The sequence below is a fragment of the Saccopteryx bilineata genome, chromosome 3 (genome assembly GCF_036850765.1).
Source record: "Saccopteryx bilineata isolate mSacBil1 chromosome 3, mSacBil1_pri_phased_curated, whole genome shotgun sequence".
Classification (NCBI taxonomy): domain Eukaryota; kingdom Metazoa; phylum Chordata; class Mammalia; order Chiroptera; family Emballonuridae; genus Saccopteryx; species Saccopteryx bilineata.
The window spans coordinates 311,667,914-311,688,510 of record NC_089492.1 but is presented as its reverse complement, the minus strand read 5'-3'; the positions used below and the strand labels follow the sequence as shown (position 1 = coordinate 311,688,510).

General features: G+C 46.4%; 1 protein-coding gene across 2 annotated transcripts in view; it reads left to right on the top strand.

The window, feature by feature from the left end:
- Positions 1 to 20,597, top strand: part of SAE1 (SUMO1 activating enzyme subunit 1) — a 98,592-nt gene that overhangs the window by 4,323 nt on the left and 73,672 nt on the right. For both annotated transcript variants that reach the window (XM_066271712.1, XM_066271711.1), the window contains exon 2: positions 11,849 to 11,960. In XM_066271712.1, coding sequence (XP_066127809.1) covers positions 11,849 to 11,960 — 112 coding nt within the window. The remainder of the gene's footprint in view (positions 1 to 11,848; positions 11,961 to 20,597) is intronic.

Below are 20,597 nucleotides of genomic sequence, written 5' to 3'. Positions count from 1 at the left end.
TGATCCCACGCTCAAGCCAGAGACCCCATGCTCAAGCTGGTGAGCCTGCACTCAGCCGGATGAACCTGCGCTCAAGCTGGCTAACTCGTGATTTCGAACCTGGGTGCTCTGCATCCCAGTCCCATGCTCTATCCACTGCGCCACCGCCCTGTCAGGGCCTCTGCACTTCTTGACAATGCTCCAACAAACCAAGCTATCCGGCCAGGGCCTAAAGATTTTTCTTTTCTTTTCTTTCTTTTTTTTTTTTTTTTTGTATTTTTCTGAAGCTGGAAACGAGGAGAGACAGTCAGATCCACCCGGCACGCCCACCAGGGGTGGACGCTCTGCCCACCAGGGGGCGATGCTCTGCCCCTCCGGGGTGTTGCTCTGCTGCGACCAGAGCCACTCCAGGGCCTGGGGCAGAGGCCAAGGAGCCATCCCCAGCGCCTGGGCCATCTTTGCTCAAATGGAGCCTTGGCTGCGGGAGGGGAAGAGAGAGACAGAGAGGAAGGAGGGTGGGGTGGAGAAGCAAATGGGCGCTTCTCCTATGTGCCCTGGCCGGGAATCGAACCCGGGTCCCCCGCACGCCAGGCCGACGCTCTACCGCTGAGCCAACCGGCCAGGGCCAAGATTTTTCTTATTGATTTTACAGAGAGCGGAGAGAGAGAGCAAGAGAGCAATAGAGAGAGAGAGAGAGGAAGATGTGGGGGAGGAGCGGGAAGCATGCCCTTACAGTAGTTGCTTCTCATACGTGCTTTGTCCGGGCAAGCCCAGGTTTTCCAACCAGTGACCTCCGCATTCCGGGTTGATACTTGATCCATTGTGTCACCATAGGTCAGGCAGGTGGAACATTTTATAAGACAGTTGCACTAGTTCTATTGCAGAAGTCAATATTATGGGAAAAACAATGGAGGGACTGTTTGTACATTAAGAGTAAAGCAGTAGGAGCCCTGGCTGGATAACTAGGTTGGTTAGAGCTTCGTCCAAAACAGAGGTTGCGGTTTTGATCCTGGGTCAGGGCGCATATAGGACAGATTCCTTCCCCCCCCTTCCTCTCCCCCTCCCTCTCTTTCTCCTTCCCTCTCTTTCTCCCTCTTTTTTTCCCCTCTCCCCCTTCCTTTTCTCTACTCTTCCTCTCTCTCTAAAATTAGTAAATGGAGAGAAAAAAAAAAAAAGCCCTAGCCAGAGAACTTGGATGGTTGGAGCATCATCTTGATATGCAAAGGTTGCTGGTTCTATTCCCAGTCAGGGCACATACAGAAACAGATCAGTGTTTCTCTCTCTCTCCCTCTCTCTAAGATTAAAAAAAAAAAAAAGTAAAGTCAAATGGAAGGTGTGAACTGTAGCATCCACCGGGTCAAGAACAAACGTCAGAGACTTTCAGGAGTATAGATGTAACTTTATTGGCCAGTTTTACCTGCGCAGGGGCAAATTCCCAAGGTGTCCAGAGACACTGTGCTCACAAGGAGCTACAGATGGGACTCGCACCTAGCGCTCACAGCTAAATCTTTTTATAAGCTAAGCAAGCAAGCCTCATACAGAAGCAGATGTGGCGGTAACCTATTTGCTAAGGGGGCTGCACATAGCATAGCAACAGGGGCTGGGGTCTAGCTCATTGGTGAATTCCAAACCTAAACTTCTGATAAGGGTCTTTTAACCAATAGAATGCAAACGTTTGTCTCTTTTTCCTTTTTTTTTTTCCTCTCTCTCAGCTTCCCAGGGTCCCTATCTGTCTCTGCTTCTTGAACGACCTTGGGCATGTTATTCCTAACAGAACAGGAGCAGGACCTGCCTGTAACCCTTAAGTTCCCTGTTCCATTAGTGCCTTGCTTATTTTCTGATCTTCTCTTGGTCCTTACATGAACCTTGGCTGGATCTTGCTTTTAGAGAATAGAGGAAATTAGAATATTTAGTTCTGTTGGATGATATTTGGTAATTATTTTCTAGATGTGATAATATGTAGTATGATTATGAGGAAGAATGTCCTTTTTTGGAGATGCACATTAAAGGCGGGAAATGCCTGTGGTGTATGTATATGGGTAAAGCCAATAGGGCAAAATTTTACTGCTTTTTCTGTTTTTCTATATGTTTGACATTTTTAATAATGAGCAGTTGGGGGGGGGGAATGTGACCCTTCTATCTGGAGATTTCACTTAGAGTTCTGATTTGTCTTTTTTTTTAATTCAGTGAGAGAAGGGGAGGCAGAGACAGATTCCCGCATATGTCTTGATGGGGATCCATCCAGCAAGCCCACTAGGGGGAGATGCTGTGCCTATCTGGGGCTTTGCTTCATTGCTCAGCAACCAAGCTCTTCTTCATGCCTGAGGTGGGGGCCATGGAGCCATCCTTAGCGCCCAGGGCCAACTTGCTCCTATTGAGCCATGGCTGCAGTAGAAGAGAGAGAGAAAGAGAAGCAAGAAGGGGAGAGGGTTGGAGAAGCAGATAGGCACTTCTCTTATGTGCCCTGACCAGGAATCGAACCTGGGACTTCCACACACCGGGTTGTCGCTCTACCACTGAGCGAACCAGCCAGTGCTGATTTCTTTCTTTAGAAATAGGAAAGTCAGACATCCCCACGTTGGTTGGAGCTAAGTAGAGGATGCTGCTTTCTCAGAGTAGGGGTTCTCGACTTTTCTATCTTCTCCAATAGCAGCTTCACTTGTTGATATAATCACATGGCCCCTGTAAGCATGTGAGTTTGCTTCTCTTGCTGTGGTGCATAGCCCATTTTATGGATGAGGTTCAAAGAAGGGAGCCAACTCTCTGAACTCACACACCAAGTATCAATAAATGGAAGTTGAAGTGCAGTCGTAGTCACCAACTTCCAGTTTACTGTTATTTCCACAACAGCTCATTTTCTACCATAGGGGCTCATTCTTTCAGTCTTACATATTAACGTAAGGCAAGTGCTGGACCTGGCAGTTGCTTACATTCTTAGAATGTGTGCTTCAGCAGTTTTTGCATTGCCTTTTACAGCAAAGGCATGTCTAATTCTCCCACTGAACATTAATTTATCCTCGTACCTAAGAGAGAGGAAGGGTGACTAGGAATAGGGAAGTATACTGCTCACAAGAATTAGGGGATATTTCAAAAATGAATATGAAGCTATAAAATCTCCCCTAATTTTTGCAAGCAATGTAGTATAAGCTCCATTAGGGCAAGCAGTTTATAAATGTGTAGCAATTAATATGTGGGTTTTTACTGGTCTCTCTTAAATTTCCAATGCTTGCAAGTGTGTAGAAATTTAGATATTTGTTGATTGAATGAAATAATTTTATATTGCAAAGTTCTAGGAAGTCAGAAGACCTGGGTTCAGTTCCCTACTCTGCTAAATACTTCTTTGCCCTTGGGTGAGTCCCACAATTTATTTTTTTTTTAATTTACTGATTGCTTTTAGAGGCAGATTGAAAGGAAGAGAGAGAGAGAAAAGCATTCATTTGTTGTTCCACCTAGTTGTACATTCATTGGTTGCTTCCTGTATGTGCCCTGACTGGGAATCGAACCTGCAACCTTGGCGTTTCAGGACGACACTCTAACCTAGGGGTCCCCAAACTTTTTACACAGGGGGCCAGTTCACTGTCCCTCAGACCATTGGAGGGCCAGACTATAAAAAAAACTATGAACAAATTCCTATGCACACTGCACATATCTTATTTTAAAGTAAAAAAACAAAACGGAAACAAATACAATATTTAAAATAAAGAACAAGTAAATTTAAATCAACAAACTGACCAATATTTCAATGGGAACTATGCTCCTCTCACTGACCACCAATGAAAGAGGTGCCCTTCCAGAAGTGCGGCGGGGGCCAGATAAATGGCCTCAGGGGGCCGCAGTTTGGGGACCCCTGCTCTAGCCCATCAGGCTAACCAGCCAGAGCCGTACAGTTTCTTGGCCTTAGATTCCATATCTGCAAAAAGGAGAGGTGAGTGTGACTAAATCTTTTAGGACTCTTTCAATTCCAAAATTTTGGCTTTATGAAAAGAGACTATAAAACCTTCTCTGTTCTTTTTTTTTTTTTTTTTTTCCCCCCCCTGAAGCCGGAAACGGGGAGAGACAGTCAGACAGACTCCCCGCATGCGCCCGACCGGGATCCACCCAGCACGCCCACCAGGGGGCAACGCTCTGCCCACCAGGGGGCGTCGCTCTGCCACGACCAGAGCCACTCTAGCGCCTGGGGCAGAGGCCAAGGAGCCGTCCCCAGCGCCCGGGCCATCTTTGCTCCAATAGAGCCTCGCTGCGGGAGGGGAAGAGAGAGAGAGGAAGGAGAGGGGGAGGGGTGGAGAAGCAGATGGGCGCCTCTCCTATGTGCCCTGGCTGGGAATCGAACCCAGGACTTCTGCACGCCAGGCCGACGCTCTACCACTGAGCCAACCGGCCAGGGCAAACCTCTGTTCTTAAGCACTTGTTACCCAACCCTGCTGGCCATTCAGAAGAACTTCATTTGATTTCATAGGCACATATTTGCCAGTACATAACTGTACTGGTTGTTTCATAGAAGGACCAATTTGTTCTAGTGGTTCATAATGATGAATAGTTGACTTTGAATCTCAGTTCGAGAACTTGTTAGTTACTTAACCTTGGATATACATATTTCTTAACTTCTCTGTGCTTCAGTTTTCTCATTTAGCAAGTGGAGATATATAATCTATATAAGATTATGGAGAACCAAATGAAATAATGCATGGTGTCTAGACACAGAAAGCATTCAGTAAATTGTAGCTACAATTATTTGACAAATATAAATCACCAGCAACAAAAGAAGGCAAACTGCGTAGGAAATAGCTTGAGATAAAAAAGGCAAATATAAAGCAGGAGTATTTTGGATTCTGACAAGACATTTAAATACATGTAATGAATGGGCAGTTGGATGGAGAAAGATTGTAGATATAAATGAAAAATACTACCTGACCTGTGGCGGTGCAGCGGACAAAGTGTTGACCTGGAATGCTGGGATTGCAGGTTCAAAACTCCAGGCTTGCCCTGTCAAGGCACATCTGAGAAGCAATTACTGTGAATTGGCGATTCCTACACCCCTCCCCCATTTCTCTCCTCTGTCTAAAATCAATAAGTAAAATATTTAAAAAGTAATGTGCTGTTAAGTAAAGAAGAGACTTTATTTTATTTTTTTTAATTGTTTGATTTTAGAGACAGACAAGGAAGAGGGAGAGAGCATTCTTTTTTTTTTTTTTTTTTAGTAAGAGCGAGAGAGGCAGGAAGGGGGAGAGATGAGAAGCATCAACTCTTAGTTGTGGCACTTTAGTTCGATAGCTTCTCATACATGCCTTGGGGGGGGGGACACTCCAGACCAGCCAGTGACCCCTTGCTCAAGCCTGCAACCCCACATTCAAGCCAATGACCTTGAGTTTCAAACCTGGGACCTCAGCATCCCAGGTTGATGCTTTATCCACTGCGCCACCATCTGGTCAGGCAGGACGAAGCTCTTAACTGACTGAGCTAACTGGCCAGGGCTGTGGTTGCTTCTTGTAAGTGCCTTGGCCAGGCGAGCCCAGGGTTTCAAACCGGCGATCCCAGCATTCCAGTTTGATGCCTTATCCACTGTGCTACCACAGGTCAGTCTCTGCTTCATCCTTTATCTTATCTACCTTAATTTTTTAGTCTAAGCCACAACCATTATCTCAGATCACCACAATGGTTTCTTCACTGGTCTCCCCTGTTCCACTGTTGTCTCTTTATAAATTCACACAGCAGCCAAACAAATTTAAATTTAGGATTCTGCTTAAAGCCTTCTAGTGATTTTTCTGGTATTCTCAGAATAAAACCCAAAGCTTTTAAAATCCGTTGCCTTTCATGCCCTGGCTTGTGTGACCTTGCCTATACTCCATTCGAGCTGTTTGGATGTTTCTATTTCTCAAATATGCTAAAGTTCTCTGTGGCCTCGGGGACTTTGTGCTTACTACCCCACTTGAAATAGTCTCACACCAGATTTTTGCATGACTCAGTAAGGGTGGTTTGAATGAGAATTTGGTAGTCCTTATATTTATTTTTTTGACAGAGACAGAGAGTCAGAGTGAGGGACAGATAGGGACGGACAGACAGGAAGTGAGAGAAATGAGAAGCATTAATTCTTTGTTGCGGCTCCTTGTTCATTGATTATTTTCTCATGTGCCTCTATGGGGGGGGTTGCAGGGGGTTGCTACAGCAGAGCAAGTGACCCCTTGTTCAAGCCAGCAACCTTGGGCCTCAAGCCAACAGCCATGGGGTCATGTCTATGATCTCATGCTCAAATTACAACCCGTGCTCAAGTTGGCGACCTCAGGACTTTGAACCTGGGTCTTCTGTGTCCCAGCCTGACACTCTATCCACTGCACCACCACTGGTCAGGCTCCCCATTATTATTATTATTTTTAATGGCAGCATAGTTTTCCATAGCGTGTGTGTTTCTGTGTATAGGTACGTACATACATATGTATGAACGTGTACACCAGGGCTGAATAGCCTCAGAGCCATCATCTTCATAACTGTACCTATTGTTTCCCATATCTACTAGCTGATTATATTAGCCACTTCTAGTTAACCTCTTTGTGCCTATTTTCTCAGCTGTAAAATAGGGATAATAAGGTACCAGCTGATAAAATCAGGAGGAGGATTAAATGACGTAATACATATAAAGAGTTTGGAACGGTGGTTGGCACATAGTGAGCGTTCAATAAATGTTAGCCATTATGTTATTACATACCACATTTGTGTATTTATGCTGATGGACACTTGGGTTTCTTTAGATGTAGCTATTAATTCAACAGCTATTTGAGGAACAGTTTAAGTGCCAAGAACAGACATAGCTGCTAGGCATTCGGCAGCTTCTGGAGTTTACATTTTATAATCATCACTCTGTCTTCTAGGCTGGAGTGTACATTCTAATTGAGGAGCAAGCAGTGAACACAGCAATCAGCATAATTCTAGATAGAAGAGGGTGTGGACATATTTTGGATTAGATGGCCAATGTGGACTTCTCTAAGGAGGTGACAATTGAGCTGAGACATAAAGGATGGGTCACGTGTAAAGTTTGGAGAAGAAGCACAAAGGACAACTAATCTCAAAGTCCTATGATAGGAGAACACGTAGTGTTTTCTGGGTCCAAGAAAGACCAGCATGGCTGCAGGCAAGTTATCAAGGGGAGCGAGTAGGATGAGATGAGGGGAATGGTGCACAGAGGGTTTTGTTGTTTTTTTTTTTAATTTAAAAAAAATATTTATTGATTTTTAGAGAGAGGGGAGATAGAGAGAGGAAGGGGAGGAGCAGGAAGCATCAACTCCCATATGTGCCTTGACAAGGCAAGCCCAGGGTTTCGAACTGGCAACCTCAGTGTTCCAGGTCGATGCTTTATGCCACTGCGCCACCACAGGTCAGGCTGCACAGGGTTTTTGAGACCAAGGTAGGGAACCTGCATGGGGAACCATAGAAAGATTTAAGCACCAGAGTAACAAAACCTGGCTTACATTTTAAAAGCTCTCTCTGCCCAAAAAATGAAAATAAAAGCACTCTCTGCCTGAGATGGGGACAATGAAAATAGGGAGCCAAATAGAACACTGTTGAGTTTTGTAGGTGAGAAATGATGGTGGCTCTGACCAGGCACTGTGGAGAGGAGCAAGTGGACAGTGCTGCTGTGAATATATTTGTGTATGATTTTTGTGCCCATTTGCATTTTTTTTCTTAGAGTTGAGGAGCATTAACCGGTAGCTTTGTCACTTTAGTTCATTGATTGCACTTCTCACATGTGCCTTGACCCCAGGGCTCAAGTAATTGATTTTGGGATTATATTGGTGATCCTATGCTCAAGCTGGTGACCTGACGCTCAAGCTGAATGAGCCAGAGAACTTAGGGCAGGGGTCGGGAACCTATGGCTCACGAGCCAAATGTGGCTCTTTTGATGGCTGCATCTGGCTCGCAGACAAATCTTTAATGAAAAAAAATAATGTTAAAAATATAAAACATAACCCTGGCCGGTTGGCTCAGCGGTAGAGCGTCGGCCTAGCGTGCGGAGGACCCGGGTTCGATTCCCGGCCAGGGCACACAGGAGAAGCGCCCATTTGCTTCTCCACCCCTCCGCCGCGCTTTACTCTCTGTCTCTCTCGTCCCCTCCCGCAGCCAAGGCTCCATTGGAGCAAAGATGGCCCGGGCGCTGGGGATGGCTCTGTGGCCTCTGCCCCAGGCGCTAGAGTGGCTCTGGTCGCAACATGGCGATGCCCAGGATGGGCAGAGCATCGCCCCCTGGTGGGCAGAGCTTCGCCCCTGGTGGGCGTGCCGGGTGGATCCCGGTCGGGTGCATGCGGGAGTCTGTCTGACTGTCTCTCCCTGTTTCCAGCTTCAGAAAAATGAAAAGAAAAAAAATAAAAATAAAAATAAAAATAAATAAAACATAGAAGGTGACAGAAGACAATTTGACTTTGGGTGAAGGGTATGCAGCATAATCAAAGGTGAAAATAACCTGGAGATGTTTTCTCGGAACATATGTACCCTGATTTATCAATGTCACTGCATTAAAATTAATAAAAATAAGATTAAAAAAATATAAAACATTCTCATGTATTACAATCCATTCATTTCCTACTACTCATGTTCATGGTTGCAGGTGGCTGGAGCCAATCACAGCCGTCCTCTGGGACAACACCAAATTTTTATTCGATAATGCCTAACATACACGGGTCGTTGTATGGCTCTTATGGAATTACATTTTAAAATATGTGGCGATCATGGCTCTCTCAGCCAAAAAGTTTCCTGACCCCTGACTTAGGGTTTCGAACCTGGGTCCTCACTGTCCCAGGTTGACACACTCTCCAGTGTCCCACCTCCAATCAGTCCTTGAATATTTCTGTAGGATTGATTCCTAGGTGTAAGTATGAGTAGTAATAGTTAACATTCAGTAAATGCTGACTCTGTGATACTATCTTAAGTGGTTTTCATGTGTTTGAGCCATAAGTAAGCTGTAGTCTTAGGGCCCCTGGCATGGTTAATTAAGGCTTAACAACATCAACATGATGGTCAGTGGTAATGCCACTTGAATAAAAAACTTGCAAGCAGTCAGAGTTTGGAGAGCTCTGTAGGATGTAGGGATCATGGAGAGACCATGTGGTTATATGTGACTCTCCTGAGGCATTTTTACCTGGCGTTTGCTCTGCGTTCAGAGGAGAGAGTGCTCACTTTGAGTCTGCCATGATAAGAAAAGACTTGATGAGGAAATGGCATTCAGGTTGGGCTTTGAAGTCTGGGGAAAGACTTGTCTAGGATTAGAGCAGAAGAGCAGGTACATTTCAGGTGTGTTACATGTTGTGACTTAAAGTCTGCAAGTAGGAAGCTGATGGCATGTTTGGGTGTGAGTAAACTAATCTGTTAGTTGTGGGAGATTTTAAGGCTGGGGAAGTTGGACAAAACCAATACCAAATGGCTTTAAATGCCAGCTTTAGCCTGACCAGGCAGTGCTGCAGTGGATAGAACGTCGGGCTGGGATGTGGAGGACCCAGGTTCAAAACCCCGAGGTTGCCAACTTGAGCACAGGGTCGCACAGGATCACTGGGTTGAGCGTGGGATCATAGACATGACCCCATGGTCACTGGTTTGAGCAAGGGGTCACTCCCTCTAATGTAGCTCCCCCCATCAAGACCCACGAGAAGGCAATCAATGAACAACCAAGGTGCTGCAACAAAGAATTGGTGCTTCTTATCTCTCTCCCTGTCTGTCCTTATCTGTTCCCCTCTGTGACTCTCTCTGTCTCTGTCAAAAAAGAAAAAAAAAGCACCAGTTTTAGATTTTTTTTTTTTTTTTGGTCAAGTTTTTTTGAAAATCAAAATGAACCCTTTACTGAGCCATTTATACTTGAGACAGTGGGGTTTGGGGAGAAGTTCAATAAACTCAAGTAACATATACAGAGCATCTTTTATATGCCAGGGATTGTGCTAGATGGCTTTGCATATGTATTTTACCAGGTTTTCAAGGGGATTAAATGTATGAAGTCAGAGTTAATATCCCCATTTTACCCGTGAATAACTTGCAGTTTAGAGAGATTGTGTAGCTTGTCCAGGTCACAGGTAGGAAGTGGCGGAGCTAGAATTCAAAGCCAAGTCTTTAGACCTAGAGGGCATTACAGTTGACAAATAAGATTATATTAGTCTCAAGTGTAAGTGACTCGACATTTATGTGCATTACAAAGTGATCACCCCGTAAGTCAAATACCACCTACATGATACTGTACTCGATTCCTTTTTCAAATCTGAAAATTTCTGATTCTGAAACCTTTCTGTTTCAAGGGTTTTCTTTTTCTCATTGAAAAGAACTTGTGCCTTTAAAAAAATTTTTAGATTATATTTATTGATTTTTTTGGGGGGAGAGGCAGGATGCATCAACTTGTACTAGTTGCTTCCCTTATGTGTCTTGATCAGGCAGGCCTAGGGTTTTTGGGTTTTTTTTTTTTTTGTATTTTTCTAAAGTTGGCAATGGGGAGGCAGTCAGACAGACTCCTGCATGCACTCCACCGGGCATGCCCACCAGGGGGCAATGCTCTGCCCATCTGGGGCGTTGCTCTGTTGCAACCAGAGCCATTCTCGCGCCTGAGGCAGAGGCTATAGAGCCATCCTCAGCGCCCGGGGCAGCTTTGCTCCAATGGAGCCTTGGCTGCAGGAGGGGAAGAGAGAGACTGAGAGGAAGGAGAGGAGGAGGGGTGGAGAAGCAGATGGGCACTTCTCCTATGTGCCCTGGCCGGGAATTGAACCCGGGACTCCTGCACGCCAGGCTGACGCTCTACCACTGAGCCAACTGGCCAGGGCCAGGCCTAGGGTTTTGAACCAGCAACCTCAGCATTCCAAGTTGATACTTGATTCACTGCGCCAAGACAAGACAGGCCTTGTGCCTTTATTTTGTCACTGTATATGGGAATTTTGTATGTCTGTCTCCTACAACCCCCTGCAAGAGATTTCAGATAGAATATTGTAGATCTGTATACTACCTTCCACTGACCTCAAAGTTAAGTTCAGACTCCCTCGTATAGCCCAACCTCTTACCTTCTGTTAGCCTCATCGTTTGTCACGTCATAGTTGGAATAATTCAAACATTCTCTCGGTATACCCTCTTTCATTCTGCCTTGTTTCTGCTTGTGTGTTATAGCCTGAATAGCACCCCTTCCCACCTCTTCCTCTGCTGTCATACTAGTCCAGGTTATCATCCTGTCACTTTGACTATTAACACTCTTCCCTTTAAATCTTTTCCCCTTCTATGACCTTTCATTAGGCTTAGAATACAACCCAGAATCCTTACTGTGCCTGTGAAAGCCTTTATGATGTAGGCCCTGATTCTGTCTACAACCTTATTTCCTCCCATTGCTCCCTTTGTTCCCTGCTCTTCCTGTCCTTGCACCTTGCAGAGCAGTCCTGCCTCAGGGCTTTTGCACTTGCTGCTTTCTTTGTCTGTAATGCTCCTTCTCCCAAATAGCTATATATTCATCCTTTATTTCATTTGATTTGTGCTCAGTAACCTCCTTAGAAAGGCCTTCATGATGCATCTGACTAAAATGGCATTCTCCTTCAGTCTTTATCCATATCATGCTTGATTTTCATCACTTTTTGACATAATATACTATATTTTCTAATTTATCTGGTTCCTTTACAAAGTTATGGAAGGACAGAGATTTTGGTTGTCTTATTACCACACCTTAGGTACTTGACATAGGTGCTCAACAAATATTTGTTGAATGAATTGTTCTCTGCAGAATGGATTAAAGCGTCTCTTTCCTAGTTTTGAAGCTATAGTGCTTCAGTGCAGTTATTGAAAACTAAAACTACTGCCTTGTTTTATTCTTCAATGATTTGTGGCATGTCCACTGTTCCCTGTCATCCTGTTAACAAAGTTTGACTTACAGGCTGCGGGCCTCCCGGGTGCTTCTTGTCGGCATGAAAGGACTCGGAGCTGAAATTGCCAAGAACCTCATCCTGGCCGGGGTGAAAGGACTGACCATGCTGGATCATGAACAGGTGAGATGTGCAGCCGCTTCATCATTCTCCCAAGCAGCCTCCTTCTCACATGGAAACACCTGGGGGATTGGGGGTTCCTGCCTACCCCTTTCGGGCTGTGGAAGGAGGACTGGCGATGATAAAACTGTTGGCTTTGGAGACTGATAGTGTTAGCCTCGGCCGCCACAGCCCAGGTGAACAGTCGGTGCAGGCGCCTCTCTCCTTGTTGTCCCTGTCTGTGAGTGGAGTTAGCTTCTCCCCTGGAGGGTGATCCTGAGAGGAAGACCAGTAGCTTTCCATTCTGTGCCTATAAATTGCTTGAATAACTAAAAATGCAGACTTGCCTTGGGGCATTGCCATGTGAGAGCCTTCACACTCCAATGATCCTGCTTTAGGAAAGAGTCTTAACAGTGGGAAAAGCTGCGAGCTGGAACTCTGAGGTCGCCAGTTCAAATCCCTGGGCTTGCCTGGTCAATGCTCATATGGGAGTTGATGCTTCCTGCTCCTTCTCCCTTTTTTTCTCTCTCATTCCCCTTTCTAAAATGAATTTAAAAATAAAATAAAAAGTGTTGACCAAAAATATTGAGTTTGCCTGTTCAAAACCCTGGGCTTGCCTGGTCAAGGCACATATGGGAATTAATGATTCCTGCTTCTCTCCCCCTCTCCCTTTCTCCCTCTCTCCCTCTCTCCTCTTGCTCTCTTCTCTCTAAAATGAATAAATAAAAAACGATCTAGAAAAAAAAGTCTGAGATGAGGTTCAGGAATAGGGACATTTCTTTTTCTTTTTTTTTTTTTTTTTGCATTTTTCTGAAGCTGGAAACAGGGAGAGACAGTCAGACAGACTCCCGCATGCGCCCGACCGGGATCCACCCGGCACGCCCACCATGGGGCGATGCTCTGCCCACCAGGGGGCGATGCTCTGCCCATCCTGGGCGTCGCCATGTTGCGACCAGAGCCACTCTAGCGCCTGGGGCAGAGGCCACAGAGCCATCCCCAGCGCCCAGGCCATCTTTGCTCCAATGGAGCCTTGGCTGCGGGAGGGGAAGAGAGAGACAGAGAGGAAGGCGCGGCGGAGGGGTGGAGAAGCAAATGGGCGCTTCTCCTGTGTGCCCTGACCGGGAATCGAACCCAGGTCCTCCGCACGCTAGGCCGACGCTCTACCGCTGAGCCAACCGGCCAGGGCTGGGACATTTCTTAAAAAAAGATATTTATTTATTTATTATTCAGTGAGAGGAGGGGAAGCAGAGACAGACTCCACATATGTCCTGACTTGGATCCACCCAGCAAGCCCACTAGGGGGCAGTGCTCTGTTACTCAGCCAAGCACTTCTTAGGCCTGAGGTGGAGGCCATCCTCAGCATCCAGGGCCAGCTTGCTCCAATTGAACCATGGCTGCAGGAGGAGGAAAGAGAGGGAGAGGTGGAGAAGCAGATGGGCGCTTCTGTGTGCTCTGACTGGGAAGTGAACCTGGGACATCCACAGGCCAGGCTGATGCTCTCTCTACCAGTGAGCCAACTGCCCAGGGCCTAAAAAAAATTTATTTTTAATTTTTTTTGTATTCTTCTGAAGGGGTTAGCGGGGAGGCAGAGAGACAGACTCCTGCATGGGCCCGACCAGGATCTACTTGGCATGCCTACCAGGGGGCAATGCTCAGCCCTTCTAGGGTGATGCTCCATTGTAACTGGAGCCATTCTAGCACCTGAGGCGGAGGTCATGGAGCTGTTCTAAGTGCCCAGGCCAACTCTGCTCCAATGGAGCCTTGGCTGTGGGAGGGGAAGAGAGAGAGAGAAAGGAAAGGGGAAAGGGTGGAGAAGCAAATGGGCGCTTCTTCTGTGTGCCCTGGCTGGGAATCAAACCTGGGACTTCCACACACCGGGCTGACGCTCTACCGCTGAGTCAACTGGCCAGGGCCTAAAATTTTTTTATTGATTGATTTAGCAAGAGAGGAACGGGGGGGAAAGGGGAGGAGAGAGAGAAAGAAGAAAAAACATTAATCTGTTCCTGTATGTGCCATGACTGGGGATTGACTTAGAACCCTCTTCGATTACAGACCAATGCTCTATCCAACTGAGCTATCTGGCCAGGACAGGGGTAGTTACACTTAAAATGTATCTTGCCTAACTGGTGGTGGCACAGTGAATAGAATGTCAACCTGGGATGCTGAGGTCTCAGGTTCGAAACTCCAGCATTATCGGCTTAAGTGTGGGTTGTCAGCTTAAGCAAGGGGTCATTGACATGATCCCATGGTCACTGGCTTGAGAGCCAAAAGGCCACTGATTTTAGCAGGGGGTCAGTCGCTTGGCTTGAGGCCCCCCCCCATCAAGGCACGCATAAGAAGCAGTCATTGAACAGCTAAAATGACAAAACTATGAGTTAATGCTTTTCACTCTTTCCTCCCTCTTTCCCTTCCTTTCTCTCTCTCTCTTTCAAAAAAAAAGGTATCTCAGTGTTTTTTTTGAAAGATTTTATTTTATTTTTATTCAGTGAGGGGAGGATGCACAGGCATACTCTTGCATGCACTTCAATCTGGATCCACCCAGCAAGCCCACTAGGAGGCAGTGCTTTGGTAATGTAGGGCATTGCTTTTTTGCTCAGCAACAGAGCTCTTAGTGCCGGAATGGGAGGCCATAGAGCCATCCTCAGCACCGGGGTGAACACGCTCCAATTGAGCCATGGCTGCAGGAGGGAAAGAGAAAGAGAAGCGAGAGGAGGAGAGGTAGAGAAGCAGATGGGCGCTTCTGTGTGCCCTGACTGGGAATTGAACCCGGGACATCCACATGCTGGGCTGACACTACCACTGAGCTAACTGACCAGGGCAGAGAGATTTTATTTAATGAGTTTTCGGAGAGAGGAGAGAGAGGGGTGGTGGAGTGAGAAATGCCAACTCATAGCTGCTTCACTTTAGTTTTTCATTGACTGGTTATCATGTGCCTTGACTAGATAAGCCTAGGGCTTCAAACCAACTACTTCAGCATTCCAGGTTGATGCTTTATCTACTGCACCATCACAGGCAAGTTCAACTCAGTTTTATAAAGTTAAAAAATAGATCTTGGCTAGTTGGCTCTGTGAATAGAGTGTTGGTCCAGCATGCAGAAAGTCCTGGGTTTGATCCCCGGTCAGGGCACACATGAGAAGTCAACCATCTGCTTATCTTCCTCTCTGCCCCCTTCTCTCTGTCTTCCCCTCTTGCCGCCAGTGGCTTGATTGGTTTGAGTGTTGGCCCAGGTGCTAAGGATAGATAGGTTGGTTGGTCCGAGCATTGGCCTCAGGCAGGTGTTGCCTGGTGGATCCTGGTCAGGGCACTTGCAGGAGTCTATCTACCCTCCTCTCTTAAAAATAAAAATTTGCATGTATGTAAATGTAAAAATAAAAAGTATCCCTCTGGCTAGTTAGCTCAGTTGACTAACTGAAATGACAAGGTTTTGGGTTCAATCACCCTCAGGGCACACACGAGAAGGAACCAATGAATGCATGACTAAGTGGAACAACAAATGCGTGCTTTCCTTCCGCCTCCCCTCTCCCTTCCTTTCTCTGTCTCTATCAATGAATAAGAAAAATTAAGCTCTGGCCAGATATCTCAGTTGGTAGGAGCACTGTCTCAAGTAGAGAGGTTGCTGGTTCAGTTACCTGCTCAGGGCACATGCGGGAGCAGCTCGACATTTCTGTCTCTTTCTCCCTGTCTCTCTCCCCAAAGAGAAATGAAGGGGGGAGGGAGAGAGGGTGGGCGGGGGAGGGAGAGAGAGGGAGGGAGGGAGGGAGGGAGGGAAGGAGGGAGGGAAGAAAGAAAATATAAGGTATCCTAGGAGATCTTATTGTAGATAATTCACGGACATTACTTTGGAAAACACTGGATCAGAGAGGATGTATGTAGACTGCTTGGCATAGCACCTGTGCATAACAAGCAAAGCATCAAATAGTAGTAATTATGTGATAAATGCTGTTTATTTGATAATATAATAGCACCCAACTGCAGTGTATCTTTCCTCTGTCTTTTCTCTAAGGTTAAAATAACTGCTCTTTTTCTCTACATTCTCATGCTTCAGTGACATTTTAGATTTTTTTTTTATTGATTTGAGTGAGGAACATTTCCTGTTGTTTCTCTTATTTATGCATTTATTGGTTGATTGATTCTTGTATGTGCCCTGAGGATTGAACCCACAACTGTGGAGTACTGGGATGATGCTCTAACCAACTGAGCTATCTGTCCAGGGCTTAGGGGTTTTTTTAAATAGAAAATTTCAAATATGTATAAAAGTAGAGATAATAGCCTGACCAGTGGTAGAACAGTGGATAGAGCATTGACCTGGGATGCTGAGGTCCCAGGTTTGAAAACCCAAGGTCACCGGCTTGAGAAAGGGGTCACTGGCTCAGCTGTAATCCCCTTGTCAAGGTACATATGAGAACGTAATCAATGGACAACATGGCTACAAGTTGATGCTTCTCATCTCTCTCCCTCTTGTCTCCCTGTGTGTCTCTCTCTTAAAAGAAAAAGTAGAATATTTGAACACATTATCTATCTGCTTTCTACAGATAGCAGTATTTTGTTTTTTCAAGAGAGGGACAGACAGGCAGGAAGGGAGAGAGATGAGAAGCATCAATTCTTTGTTGCGGCTCCTTAGTTCATTGACTGCTTTCTCATATGTGCCTTGACCGGGAGTGGGGGGGCATTCCAGCTGAAGCCAGCAACCTTTGGGCTCATGCCAGTGACCCCACGTTCAAGTTGGTGAGCTCACGCTCAAGCTGATGACCTTGGGGTTTCGAACCTGGGTCCTCTGCGTCCCAGGTTGATGCTCTATCCACTGTGCGACCTTCTGGTCAGGCAGTATTTTGTTAAGTTAAAAAAATATTATCTTTTATCCTCTGTTGTTTTGGACAATAATTTTAAAGCAAATTCCAGAAGTCATGTCTAACGTACTTCAAAGGTTGTGTTGTGGTATGCACTTTTGTCATCTCTTCCTTTCAGGCAATGAACAGGGTCCTGTCTCATGCTAAGTGACTAGCACACAGCATAAGAAACAGGCTCTGTGCACAAAAGTAAATGTTAATGATATTTTTATTTGTTTAATTTATTGGTTGATTTTATAAAGAATTTTATCTATTGATTGATTTTAGAGAGAGAAGGGAGTGAGACCATAGTTGTTCCACTTTAGTTGTTCTTTTTTTTTTTTTTTTTTTGTATTTTTCTGAAGCTGGAAACGGGGAGGCAGTCAGACAGACTCCCGCATGCGCCCAACCAGGATCCACCCGGCATGCCCACCAGGGGGCAATGCTCTGCCCATCCGGGGAGTCGCTCTGTCACGACCAGAGCCACTCTAGCGCCTAGGGCAGAGGCCAACGAGCCATCCCTAGCGCCCGGGCCATCTTTTGCTCCAATGGAGCCTTGGCTGCGGGAGGGGAAGAGAGAGACAGAGAGGAAGGAGAGGGGGAGGGGTGGAGAAGCAGATGGGCGCTTCTCCTGTGTGCCCTGGCCGGGAATCGAACCCGGGACTTCCGCACGCCAGGCTGATGCTCTACCACTGAGCCAACCGGCCAGGGCCATTGTTTTTTTTTTTTTTTAATTTTTTTTTAAAGCATTTTAATTTTATTTATTTATTTTGTGGCGGAGAGAGAGGGACAGAGATGAGAAGCATCGATTCTTCATTGTGGACCTTAGTTGTTCGTTGATTGCTTTCTCATATGTGCCTTGATGGGGGTTGGGGAGCTATAGCAGACCGAGTGACCCCTTGCTTGAGCCAGTGATCTTGGGCTCAAACTGGGTGAGCCTTGTTCAAACCAGATGAGCCTGCACTCAAGCTGGTGACCTCGGGGTCTCAAACCTGGGTCCTCCACATCCCAGGCCGACGCTCTATCCACCGCGCCAACACCCAGTCAGGCTGTTCATTGCTTCTTGTATGTGCCCTGATGGGGCAAGCCTGGGATTCTGAATCGGAGACCGCAGTGTTCCAGGTTGTCACTCTATCCACAGTGCCACCACCAGTCAGGCTCATTAGTTCTTTTTTTTTCATTGGTTGATTCTTGTATATTCTCTGACCAGGGACTGAACTCAGAATCTTGGCGTATGGGGACTACCCGGCCATGGCTTAATTAAATTTTTAAAAGCATGCCTTGTTCTGGGTTTCAGAAGAAAAATAATATCTAGAATCTGTGTGTGTGTGTGTGTGTGTGTGAGAGAGAGAGAGTGTGAGACAGGGACAGAAAAAGGGACAGACAGACAGGAAGGGAGAGAGATGAGAAGTATCAGTTCTTCAGAGAAAGATGAGAAACATCAATTCTTTGTTGCAACATCTTACTTGTTTATTGATTGCTTTCTCATATTCTCATATATGCCTTAACTGGGGGGGGGGGCTACAGCAGACCGAATGACCCCTTGCTCAAGCCAGTGACCTTGGGTTCAAGCTGGTGAGCCTTGCTCAAACCAGATGAGCCTGCGCTCAAGCTGGCGACCTTGAGGTTTCGAACCTGTGTCCTTCATGTCTCAGTCCGATGCTCTATTTGGTGTACCACCACCTGGTCAGGCGAATCTTTTTGTTCTTTTTGTATTTTTCCAAAGTTAGAAGTGGGAAGGCAGTTAGACTCCTGCATGGGCCTGACTGGGATCCATCCAACATGCCCACCAGGGGGCAATGCTCTGCCCATCTGGACCATTTCTCTGTTGCGTCAGGAGCCATCCTAGTGCCTGAGGTGGAGGCCATGGAGCCATCCTCAGTGCCTGGGCCAATGTTGCTCCAATGGAGCCTTGGCTGTGGGATGGGAAGAGAGAGACAGAGAGAAAGGAGAGGGGGAGGGGTGGAAAAGCAGATGGGCGCTTCTCCCGTGTGTCCTGGCCGGGAATCGAAGCCAGGACTTCCACACTCTGGACCAACGCTCTACAGCTGAGCCAACTGTCTAGGGCCTGAATCATTAATTTTTTTTTTTTTTTTCATTTTTCTGAAGCTGGAAACAGGGAGAGACAGTCAGACAGACTCCCGCATGCGCCCGACCGGGATCCACCCGGCACGCCCACTAGGGGCGGTGCTCTGCCCCCCAGGGGGCGATGCTCTGCCCATCCTGGGCGTCGCCATATTGCGACCAGAGCCACTCTAGCGCCTGAGGCAGAGGCCACAGAGCCATGCCCAGCGCCTGGGCCATCTTTGCTCCAATGGAGCCTTGGCTGCGGGAGGGGAAGAGAGAGACAGAGAGGAAAGCGCGGCGGAGGGGTGGAGAAGCAAATGGACGCTTCTCCTATGTGCCCTGGCCGGGAATCGAACCCGGGTCCTCCGCACGCTAGGCCGACGCTCTACCGCTGAGCCAACCGGCCAGGGCCCCGAATCATTAATTTTTAAAAAATTTATTGCAATGTAAAAAAACATGGCTTGACTTACTTAATATCACAATCATATATTGATTTTTGACTTGATTTCAAAACCTCCTAAGGAAGGAAAATTCCTACAAGCAAGCTGGCAAGCTGAGTACTGCTGCTTTGACATCTCCCCAACCACAGTGCCCCCTAGAGGCAGGAACACCTGATTTAGAGGAAGAATTCATAACGTAGAGAGAGGTGAAAAGTGGAGACACAGGAAGGATGGTTCTTAAACTTGGAGGCCTTTTGGTGTGGAAAAATGAAACCACGTGGGAATGGTGACTTACTCACCTGGTTGGAGGAATCCGAGAATGGGGAACATAATGTAACACCAATGGGTGTGTGTTGTGGGTCTGTCGCTGCCTCCGTCCAGTGATGAATGCCACTCAGTGTTGGAGTGAGCAGGCTGATTGACATCCCTTACCCCTTCACTTGAAGGACTTCTACCTGCCTTGCACTGCAAGACCTAACTCCCCTGACTGGGTTTTAAAGCCTAACACAAAGATTCTTTTTTAAAAAAAACACACACTCAAAGATTCTTAGTCCCGACTATGCTTTATTTAGGGAGTTATTTAAAAATAAAAGTTCTCCAGGTGAGTCTGACAGGGAGAATTGGGAATCACTGGCTTCATGTAACCTTGTCCCAATCAACTTACCCAGCCTGTCTCCCATTTCATAGGTTTAATAGTTCAGGCGCACTCTGTGGATGCTCTGCCTTTGTGATTTGTGCTTTTTCGCCCCATGCTTTTTCCCTTTTCTGTGACCGCAAACATCCCTGGGAGACAGTGCTGCGTAGTGCAGAAGCTAGGGAAATCATACAGACTTGGGCTCAAATCCCCCCTTCTCAAACTGGGCAAAGGACTTGGTCACTGAGACTCAGTTTGCTCATCTATAAATTTTCTGCCCCTTAGAATTTTTCATTTTGTTTACATCAGCAAGCATCCAAGAGTACCTCCTGCTACCCCAAAATATTGTAGGTATTGGCCGTACAAGCATGCACAATATTTGGTTCCCATTCTCAAGTTTTTCCCTGAGCTCCCTGATTCAGGTTGTGGTAGGAGGACTTAAAAGTGTTCCTGGAGTTCTGATCTGAGCTGAGTATTAAAGAACAGGTAGAGGTTTACCAAGTCGAGGGTCTGTGTTGCAGATAGGAGACGTTAGTAGTGGCACAAGACAGCAGGGGAGAAATAGAATATAGCAAGCGGTTTGTGATGTTTTGGAGTGAAGCCCAAAGTCGTTGGAGGCAGGAGCAGGTTGCAGTAAGGTCCAAGTCATGAAGAGCCTACTATAAGCTCCCCCTCTGTGCACACACAAGAGACA